This window comes from Oreochromis aureus, linkage group 22 (assembly GCF_013358895.1).
Source record: "Oreochromis aureus strain Israel breed Guangdong linkage group 22, ZZ_aureus, whole genome shotgun sequence".
NCBI classification, from domain to species: Eukaryota; Metazoa; Chordata; class Actinopteri; order Cichliformes; family Cichlidae; genus Oreochromis; species Oreochromis aureus.
The window spans coordinates 29,164,841-29,176,267 of NC_052962.1; the positions used below are offsets into that span (position 1 = coordinate 29,164,841).

The window sequence follows — 11,427 nt, forward strand, 5'->3', positions numbered from 1 at the left end:
GCATCGTAGACTTATTTTAACCCTCTTGTGGCTTCAATTCATGTTTCCCTGCTGTCGAATGTGTGCTTCCCTGTTTTTATCTGCTTCACTGTGACAAACTGATTGAGTGAGGGGAGATTAGGAAGAAGAACCGTAATAAGTTGTCTGCAGCTGCAGTCCATGATGGTGATGATGATGAGGAAATGTATTTATTTTCAACACTGGGACCTGGCACCCCTCAACATGGGTCTGAATGGAAGTAGATTACAAATTGTAATTTTATTAGATTTTAATAAATGTTATATGGTCATTTTTATTAAAATTGACTTTTTTCCCTGAAGCTGTTTGTGTGGGTGTCGCTGTGTCAGTCAGAAAATCTTGCAGAGCAGGAGGTTTATAGAAGTGATCCATCTTACCAAAACTACCTTATATTAAACATAAATCTGTATATATTTTTCTACTGTTATTATTCTTAACGGCCAGCATCACTTTTAGTAGTTTAGCAATCACTGAGCTTATTACAGGGCTCAACATGACTAAATGAATGAGAGACAAAAACGTTTTGTTTAGCAGCTATCAGGAGCCTCCTTTATTTTTGTTTTCAACCTGTATAATAGTCACTTTCTTTTACACATAACTTCTCCAGATTCCTTGTAATGAACGTGTTTTTGATATGAGGACATCATTAAATCCATTTGTTTTTTGTACATTTTGCTTTATGCTGATGTCGCTTTTATTTTTACGTGACACTTGTAAACAGTTTGCGACACTACCTGCGTTTTGGTGGTAAGACTCGTGAGCCAATCTGAGAGCACATCGCTTGTGTTTTCTTCTTCGCTTCGTAAAGTGGCTACATTGTAGCAGATGACAATTTCCTGTGGGGAGCTTTTTCTTTTCAAAATAAAGTGTCTTGAAAACTCAAAGTCCCATTGAAAAATCCCTGTTTGCGGTGGAAAGCTGAACTCACTGAATATACCATTTCTTTTCTTCAAATTAAGACTATTAACCCTTTATTTTATAACAGTCAAAATAAAAGGCTCCAGATTCACATCTTATGCTGAAAATCTACAAGTTCAATTAAATAATCAGTTTACTTTAAATGATCTTTATTATTGGGCCAGAATACAAGGACATGCAACACATTAGATATCTTCTCACCTACAAAATGTACAATGCATAGTATCCGAAGCACATATGAAGCATTTGAATTAAATTCAAAAGTCTTTTATTCTGTTCACCTGATTTTAATTTTAAAATTAGCCTATTTTTAAAACATCTCAGTCTTTTAAGTCTCAGCTGCATAATTTGATGTTTTTCTCATGGTTTTTGGTAATTTGAAGGTTCAGAAAGGGAATTTGGTCCGAATGCACGAAAGGAATCTGAAATAATTCAGTGCAAAAAGGGTTTTTTGTTTAGTTTTTTGGATGTTGAAATCACTTCAGTAGTGATAATGAACTGTGGAACAGACACTTACAGACTGCTCATTCTGGAAAGAAAAAAAGGTTAGACATTATTTCAAATTTAAAGAAAGACAAAGTTACTGCTTAGAATGAGAAGGATCAGTCAAGAAACGAATAAGAAACTATTTTTAATGGTAATCAATGTGGGACAGGTGATTTCAATCACACGACAAAGGCGCACATGAGCCAATCAGTGAGTTTGAAAAAAAAGTAAAGGAGATGTAGAGATGTTAAAAAAAAGTACTTAAAAGATTTTTTTTTTTAAGGTATAATTCATTACCATTTTTTTTTCACTGAGTGATAAATAATACTAAACCACGTTTCGGATTGAAATCCTTTTTTGAAATCCTTGCACCGGAACTTACCTCGTGACTTCACGTAGCTTGACGCAGACGTCACTTCACGCTTCCAAGTGAAACTTGCTGAGCTCATTTCACTTTATAAAAACGCTCCAGCGTGAACGCTACGTTTTATTTCTACCGGCGGTGATTAACGGAAACCGACCACGATGTCCGGGCACGGTCATGGGCACGGGCACGGCTGCGGGTGTGAGGGTGAGCACGAGCCCGCGGAGAGGGGCCTGGAGTACGGACTGTATCAGAAGATCGACCTGGAGAAGCTGCAGTGTCTCAACGAGAGCCGGGACGGAGACGGCAAGCTGGTGTTCAAACCGTGGGACCAGCGAAACGACCGGGACAAGGTAACGCCTCTCCCCCGGGCAGGCGGCCAGGTAGAGCCCACACTGCGGAGCTGCGCAATATCCAAACTAAACTTGACCGAGCTTTGAGGTGCAGGTTCAGCCTGCTCATGGAGTCAGCAGCTTGACTTCAAGTCCTGTAACTTTACCAGATATTGATCTATGAAGGTAAAGTATTGATTTTAGATTGGTTTGTAAATGGGTCCACCAGGAGGAGGGCAGCAAACACGCGCAAAAGACACTGATAGAAACAAAACGGCCACAAAATGGTCATAAAGAGAGAAAAACATTACCACAAAATGATCACAATAAGAGAAAACGACCACAGAATTGCCTTAAAGGCAGAGAGAGCATCAAAATGGTTACAATTAAACAACAAAATGACCAAAGAGGTGCATAAATTATCCACAAATAATCAAATAAAGCGTAAACTCAGAACATAGAAGCATCATGATCACAAAAGACTCACATTAACTCAAAAACAAACACAGAAGAATAGAAAATGACCACAGAGACATATAATGTGACCCCTGAGCAATAAAATTGAGATTCAAAGAAACCACAAAAAGAAGCTCCAAGTTGCCTCAATGTAGGACAGAATAACATTATGACCATTATAAGCAAAATTTGGTGCGTAGTGACTTCAAAATATCCAAATGAAAAACAAAAGAAGTGCATAAAGGTTAAAAGCAAACACTGGTATTTATAAAATGACCAAAGAGTGAAAAGCGACCACAGAAATACCTTTAGAAACATAGAGAGCATCAAAAATGGTTACCACACAACTAAGAGGCAAAATGACCGCAGTCAGGTGCATAAAGTCTGCACAAATAATCAAAGTAATGGGTAAAGCAACCAAACTGAGACGTAAAACAATCAGTGCTCTGTAAAGTGAGCACAAAAGTTAGAAACAAGACTCAAAGCACCTGCACAGAGGCACAAGAAATAACCCCAAAAAAACTCGAAATAACCACAAATTTACTTAAAATGACCTCAAACAATCAAAGTAAGATACAACATGACCACAGAGACGCGTGACGGGATCACAAAAGTGCTAAATAACCATAAATGATCAAAGTCAGGCATGAAATTACTGCAGAGAGCAGCAGAAAAAATCACCAAAACTCTACCCAAATTGACCTGTAAACAGTCAAGGACCCTAATCTGGAGCTGAGGGGTTTTAAAGTTTTCAGTCTTTTAAGCAGTCGAGAATAAATGTGAGAAAAAAACTGCATGTTTTCCACCACAGTTAACTGATCGTATTTGGAGGTTTTTAAAAGAAGACATTTTAAAAATCATGAAAGGTGATTTAAAAAAATAAATAAAATCTAACTGTTTTCTGAAACAATCATGACAAAATTGGTCACATTTAAATGGAAAATACCTTAAAGTCTTAGAATTTCTCAACAGGGACTTTAATGAAACCTCCCACACAGTCTTACAGATCCAAAAACACAGTTGTTGACTTCAGATATGAAATATTTTCATGTCATTTATAAAATATTTTTAAAAATAAGCCACATTTGACTCGGCGAGCTTCACAAGAAGCCTCGGGACAGCTGAGGAGGGATCAGCTGACCTGCTTTGTGAATATTGTTGTTTATGATTTTACACGTCCCACACAGCTGTCTGCTTTTTTTCACCTGAGCACAGTTTCAGTATGAGACACTGTTGTGTCCGCTTTAATTTTAGTGAAGCTCTTAATCAGATTATAGGCCGACGTGAAAATGGTGACGTCATATCAAACATCTGCGGCTGCCTCTGTGTTCTGTAACCATGACGCCTTGTTTTTCTGCTTGCAGTTTGTGGACAGTGACGCAGATGAAGAGCTGCTGTTCAACATCCCGTAAGTCCCAAAATGATAATCATCATCATCATCATCATCATCATGTCTGTTCTTCTATTTCTGTGTAACACAAAAAACACTGTATGCGTCTTGATGTGATTTAGTGTATAAAATCTGCAGGCAGATACTCAATGCTAAAATACAGAGAAGTGTAGCCAGCCCAGTACTTTGATTTAATCTAATTGATTAAATGCCCGGAGGATCTCAGCAGTTTAACCTCTCTTGATCCATCTCCTCTTTCTCTACCATCAATTTGATGTCTCGGTTTTTAATTTTACATTAAATTTATTTTATTCCTTTTTTAAATTTACCAAATTAATTTACCAAATCCATCATCATGTCAAAGTTTCTGTTTGCACATCAGAAGTCTGTAGCATACTAACGCACTTGTTGCAGATGTGAGACATGACAAATGGCTCAAAGGAGGGGTGTCAAACATGAGGCCTGGGGGCCAGAATCAGCCCTCTAAAGATCCCACTACCCCACTGGATAAGGACCAGAGTAATTAAGTAATGGATAAACAGTTAAATGTTTTGACATCCTTGGTTTTTAAAGGGATTCTCTGTTAGTCATGGGGCGCGCAGAAGCTCGGGGTTCAGGCAGCTCTGAGTTTCATTAATGTGTTCATCTTCTACAGGCAGCACAGTTCTCAGGTGCCCCTCAGCAGCCTTCCTGAAAGTGGTCAGTTAGATGAAGATGGGCTTTTCAGGATAGAGAGGCTGTATCAGTCATTTAGTCAGAGCCTGTATTCACAAATATAAGAATCTTCTGACTTGGGCTAAAAATATCAGCATTTTAAATCAATCAACAATCAGCCATTCAGAATCCTCTAAATATGAATTACTGTGATTATGTGAACTACAAATTCTGCCTTCTCACTTGGAGGGGCTTTTCAGCAGCACTAGACTTTTTGTCTTCCTGACATTTTCTCCTTTAAGAGCCTCTTCAGCCTCTTCGAGTCCTCTTCAACACTTCTCTCAGTATTTATCTTAGGATTTCATGTAAGAGCTAAAACGATTTGTGATTATCTTTCATCTTTACCAGATTTAAAGCCCAACTATTAGAGGGATTCTTAGAAAACTTCCCAGTATTAACTTAGAACTTCACCAGGATCTACTTTGTGAATACAGGCCCAGCTCCAGTGGATCCCCTGAATTAAAAATATGGAGCAGCAAAGGTCCCCTTTCATCAGTTATATATAAACTTTTAGCCCTGACTCTTGTCATTTTAAACCAAAGCTGGTTCTAATTTCATTTCTTTGTTTTCCCAGCTCTGCATTTGTTTATCATGACAGCTCCTGCTTCAGCGTCTCTGCGTGCGTCTGCACTAAAGTAACCGTGTGTCATCTCTTTCAGTTTTACTGGCAGCGTGAAGCTAAAAGGCATCATCATCTCCGGAGAAAATGATAGCTCTCATCCAGCTGAGATACGACTGTGAGTGCCTGTCTCTATGAGTTATTGCAGGAAAACGTAGATGGAAACTGGAGGCGGTGCATCTACATCGTTTGGCCATCGTTTCCCACTTAGACATTATACTTTCTCTATTTAAGAAAGGAAAACATTAACATTTTAGCTGATTTGTTGTAAGTTGGCTTGATGGTGGTGTCTTTTGGCTAAATTGTTGGACTTTTGGGGGCTTTTTTTTTTTTTGGTCTTTTCAGCTACAAGAACATCCCTCAGATGTCCTTTGACGACACCGGCAGAGAACCCGAACAAGCTTTCAGACTCAACAGAGATCCTGCCGCTGAGCTGGAGTACCCAACAAAGTGAGAGCACGAACGCCAGTAAATGACAGCGTAATACCCAGTTTTAAAAAAAAAAAAAAAAAAAAAAAGATGCTCCTGCATTCCAGAAGGATGGATGTTAATCTTTCTGTGGAAGAGCTATAAAACTCATCACACTCACTGCTACATTAAGCATCCAGTTTAATAGCTGCAGGAAGAAAACGCCCACGCAGAAGACGCTTGATGTGTAAATCGCTCACTGCAGTGCACGTGTTAAACAGACATTTTCATCCAAGTTGAGAGATCATTATTTTCACTTTTCTGTGGATTCATGAAAAGCAAGTTTTCCCGTGTGTTCTCATGCCACACGTAACAGACTGCCTGCGTCTCTACATAATGCAGAAATTGTGTGTGTTGGTGTGTTTTCAGCCGAGGTTCAGGGAACTACAGTATGCAAACGAACCTCCTACGATGTTGAGCCGAATTCGCAGTACTGAGTTGGTCTGTTTGAGGTGGCTATGCAGAGTGACGGTTTAGGGTGTAGGACGTTCTTAATTAATGATCCCCACGCGCCCAGCTGGGGTGTTGAGGTTGAATGCTGACTGGTTGTTCATCATGGGAAGAATGGGCGGGGGGAAAAAAACAGTAAAGATTTTAAGAAAGCAGCGGTAGAGAGACAGACCGTTACTGCAGTGGACACGTTTCCTTTTTAGTTTACTTCACTTCAAAGACAGTGGCTGTGTCCAAATTCAGGGGCTGCATCCTTCAAAGGAGGCCAGGTCCTTTGAAGGATGCAGCCCCCGAATTTGGACACAGCTGTTATTTATATATTTGTATATTCTGACTTAAGTTGTCTGAACGATCAACAACGGCACAAGCGAGAGTAACCCACAGACTCATTTGCTCATGACACTTCCCACTAGTGACAGTAAACGGCTCCTACATGCTGGAAAAGTCTGGAAAGCTCTCTGTAGGCTCTGCTTGGGTTCAACACACAATCATTTCCAGTCATGTATGGAAACTTGTTTCAGCTGTTAAAAAAAGCCTTTTCTGAATTTTTGAGATACTATGTCAAAATTTCAATTTACTGGCTCGAACAATTGAGAAAACAACTTGAGAATTTGAGATAATAATCCAAAATATTGACGAACGGATGGCAGAACATGCTTGTTTGAGTGGAAGAAACAAGCTTGCGTGCGAATGCACTTTCCATTCATTTTCTTTTTCTTTTCCCCACTCACAGATTTCTTTCATTTTCACTCTGGTTAGGTGTGGGCACGAAAAACATTCACCCCAGCCTCTTAAAACTTCTTGGTTAAGAGTAGGAATAGAAGGTGAAGTTCAGTTAAAAATCACCAGTTGGGAGGTGGCCTGTGTTTAGTCGAAATTTAAATAAAATTAGTTGCATTTTTCAAAGGCTATGAAAGCCATTGTGAGCATTAATTTTGACTGAGGTGGTTTTATTTTGGTTTGGTCTTTCCTTCCTCTCTGAAACTTGCAGTTAAAGCTCTGACAGTCTAACGGCTTTCGTTGGGTTCAAGACAAGATGACTGATGCTTGTTGTGAAACTTAATCTGGCCGAAGAAGTGTTAAAAAGATGAGAGGAGTCAGTTCTTTCATTTATTTGCATGTCTGTGTTCTTTTGTAGCATTAACACGCTCATTATAGATGTCATGAACACGCTTACATCATCCCATCATCCTTAAAATTTCCACCACTCTGTCAGTTTCTTTTCATAGACTTGTATAATAATATATCTAAACTTCTCACACTGAGACCATATGATGGTTTTCCTGGAGTACATTTGCATTTCTGCTGTCTTTGTCTTTAACTAAAGGCTCTCTACTTCTCTCTCCGTGTCTAGAATCGCTCGTTTTTCCAACGTTCAGCACCTCTCCATCCACATCTCGAAGAACTTTGGAGCAGAGAGCACCCGGGTGTACTACATCGGCCTCAGAGGAGAATATTCAGAGGTCAGTCTCAACTCCAACAACGATGAAGAAAAGCAGTGTTGATGAGCTGCTTCCTGTGTTTGTCTTTCTGATCAACTGATGTGCTATAAGGGACCATTTCAGCATGTTAATTTGTCACGACTGTGGCTTTAGTTTTTTTGCCCATGTTTCACTGGTTCAGTCATAATTTTGAACCACTGTTATCAGTGACTATAAGAAGATTCTGATGTAGACGAACCATTCTGTTAGTTATTTTGTTTGTTTTGGGGGGGGTTCCCCACCTGTGTTTAAAAAAACCCCAAACTTCCACTACATGATGTTTATTTCTCGAACTGTCGCAGTGAGGCTGGTTCTCTAAAATCCACTGAGGCAGAATCTTCCTTCAGGGTGTTGTCTGCATTTCCACCTTTTCCCTGAAGGTCCTCTGAGAGCTTCGCAGTTCCAGCTTTAATGAGAACTAAATATTGGTAACCTCTGTGTGACTAATCTACAGCAACCACAACCTGCAGGATAATCATGTTTACACTTTCCTAAGAAGGGACATTTGCAGGACAATTACATTAGATTACATTAAATTAAGGTGGGTGCACCTAATAAACAGACAGGTACAGCTAGGTTGTAACCTATGCATCATGGAAACAGGATACAAGTGTCTATGGATGAGGCTGTTTGGCTTATTTATCATCTTATGTTCGAGAATCTATAGTCATGGATGTTTCCAGGAATCAGTTCTGATAACATTAGTTTTATTCTGGCATTTCAATGCTTGATTTTGCCGTTTGCTTCACATCATTAGTACACTCCAACAAGATTTATTTTTTTGTGACTTATCCTCAGGGAAGCAGATTCATTCCCGAGTATTTTGCCATCTTTCTGACGTTACAGAGTCTCTGTGTGTCTGTCACTTGGCGTGATCCTGTGATAGCACTTTACACACATTTCATATTATCAAGACAATACAGTCATTTCTGTCCTTTGTATTATTCCTAAACATTTGTTGCCTCCATGCATTATTTGGTAGACAGCATTATGTGTGCATCAAAGGAGTTACAAAGCACGCTTAAAGATCAGTTCAGCTGTGGCACCATCGGTTTTTTTTTTCTTCTTTTTTTTTTTTTTTTTTAAAGTTGATTTTGATTAAGATTAAAGGTGTCTTTAGCTTCCCGATCATCATTGAAGATCTAAACATTTAACTATCCAATGGAAATCACTGAAAATCAGTTAATGATTAATTCATCAGCACCTTTTGCAGACGTTACTCCAGTTGAAAGCATTTACAGGTGACTGGAGAGATGATGGCAGAGAAACATTTGCAGGCACTTCATGAAGTATTTAAAGCTCTTTGCTTTTTGCCCGCTTTGTGTTGTTCCTACAACACGTTGTTTATTCAAATGCATGGGTAATCGTACAAAACAAATGTTGGATAACTTTACCTGATCATCTCAGTGTCCTCAAGCTCTCACTGCTTGTTAGATCGCAGTGTATGTATGTCTCTATTTACCCTAGCTCCTGCTCAAAGGGTAAACCAGTCTGAACGAAACGGCACAAACAGCCTCACAAATACATTAATTATTAATGGCCTACGTTCTGTGTTTGCATGTCCTCCATGTATCCTCCACGTATCATGTTTAGCGTACGTCACCCGTAGAGAACTTAACGTTCATCAGCATTTGTATCTGTGACGGAGTCTTGTTCGAGTCGCTGCTAAAAGCAAAATAAAGACTTTGAAGAAGTCTTTATTTTGAGCTATGCAGGCCTGCATAGCTCTAAACTGAAAAACTTGTGTCGGCTGCTATTTTGTTATGTGAAATGCAAACAGTCTCCCTAACAAGTCTCCAACTACACATCACTGCTGCACAGACTCTGGGACCAGATTACATCATCTCACACTTCTGGTTTAGTTTGGGGCTTTGTTTCTTTGGAGTTGTTATGTTAACGTCTTTTTCTTTTTTCTTTTCTTTTTAACACTAAATCTGCAGTTTTAACACTGTGTGAATTGTTTCTTCTGGTTTGCCCCTCTTAAGGCTCACAGACATGAAGTGACCATCTGTAACTACGAGGCCACGGCAAATCCTGCAGATCACAAAGTGGAGAGCATCATCCCGCAAACCAACTTCATTTCCTGAGAGCTCAGAGAGATGGGGAGAAGAGGAGGAGGCTGTTAAGGGTTGTAGTGACATCATTCTGACCGTCACAAAGTCAAAGATGAGTTCAACGCTGCGTACTGGCAGGTTGGTCGAGATCGACCGGGACTGAGCACCGATGTCTGAAGACCAGTGGAGCTTATATGCATCTGGAAGTGCTAAGCTGTATGTCTGATTTCTATGGCAATAAAGTGTGAAGGCTTAATGTTGGCAAGCACCTGAATAATAAATGCATGAAACATTTCAAACTCAAACTCTGCTCTTCTCAGTTCAATTGAAAGATAATTACCTCTATAATAACATTACAGGAACTCAGAAATAAAACATTAAAACCTGAAAATTAAACCAAACAAAGTTATGTTTTGTATTTTATTAAAGTCCTGATTGCCATGTTTACACCTTGGTTGAAAAACTAGCCTCACACAATAAGGCTTTCAGGTATAAAACCTACTAACTAACATGCATAATAAACATAGATATACCGATTTTAAGTTATTGGAGTTGCTTAAATAATTTTAAAGACTTTTGTAAAGCCAGCAAATTGTTCTTTACCAAATGGAAGCTATTTTGTGCCATCTAGTGGATCCTTTTGTCACCTCAGGCATGTTTCACCAGTATTTAAGAGCCTTTTCTTACCTAACAAATTTCTTTCTCTTCCGTTTGTCTCTACAATAATATCACAGTGCTTGTTTGAGTGAAAGGAAGTTTATGAAATCAGGAAGGAAAAAAAGCTGCAGTCAGTATTTTAGTTCCTCTTTTTCTTTCACAGCTCTATAATACAATAAACGTGTCACATCCATTTTGCAGTTTCCCAGAGCTTTTCAGTGAATACTTATTTCTATTATACCATTAAGAATGAGCTATACAGTCTTCCCCTCCTGCAAATACATCATGGCACTCTTAGTAATAGTGTGCTAGTAAAAATAAGTTGAGTCATCAGTCACTCTGTGAGAGTCATTTACAGGAATGTGTGAGCTCGGTATGAATGGCTTTTTGTTAAAAAATTACCTTTTGGGTGTATGTTTATGTTAATGAGAAACTTATTCTTAAAAGACTGATGAGCTCATTTTAGGTCAACAAAGAAAAAAGTGTCAGTTCTTGTGATATGATATAAACTAATAACCTATACATGTGTAAACTATACTAGAGGCATTTTAAATTATGCATTTTTTAAAAAGCAATTTACATACAGGAAAATGTTTAAATTCTGAGAAGGAAATTCTTCCAGAAGGAAAATGCTCGATGTCACAAAGCTCAAATCATCTCAAACTGGTTTGTTGAAGCATGACAAGGAGTTCACTGTACTCAAACGGCCTACACAGTCACCAGATCTCAATCCAATAAAGAACCTTTGGGATGTGGTGGAACAGAGATTCATATCATTGATATGCAGCCAATAAATCTCTCGGGAATGCTTTCCATGAAGAATTAAGGCAACTCTGAAGATAAAAGGGAGATCCAGCCCAGTACTAGCAAGGTGTACCTAATATAATTTCCAGTTAGTGTATAGGCCTTAATTTTATTGAAATTGTCCACATATAGTCACTACATTGTATGTTGTGTGTGCAATGAACCATGTTAACAGACCTAGAGTAGCAAAATATACTGGTACTGAATATTCTGGGT

At 38.8% G+C, this 11,427-nt stretch overlaps 1 protein-coding gene across 2 annotated transcripts; it reads left to right on the forward strand.

The window, feature by feature from the left end:
* The first annotated feature begins 1,691 nt into the window (after window positions 1-1,691).
* On the forward strand, window positions 1,692-10,159 carry pithd1 (PITH (C-terminal proteasome-interacting domain of thioredoxin-like) domain containing 1). 2 transcript variants are annotated; one of them, XM_039605150.1, is made up of 6 exons: window positions 1,692-2,169; window positions 3,939-3,982; window positions 5,338-5,415; window positions 5,643-5,747; window positions 7,570-7,678; window positions 9,682-10,159. In XM_039605150.1, exons 1-6 carry the CDS (start codon window positions 1,948-1,950, stop codon window positions 9,781-9,783), a joined length of 660 nt encoding a protein of 219 aa, XP_039461084.1. In that variant the 5' UTR covers window positions 1,692-1,947; the 3' UTR covers window positions 9,784-10,159. The 2 variants fall into 2 exon arrangements, with proteins under 2 accessions (XP_039461084.1, XP_031603885.1); XM_031748025.2 differs by having other exon boundaries at window positions 1,702-2,139; window positions 9,682-10,151.
* The last annotated feature ends 1,268 nt before the right edge of the window (window positions 10,160-11,427 follow it).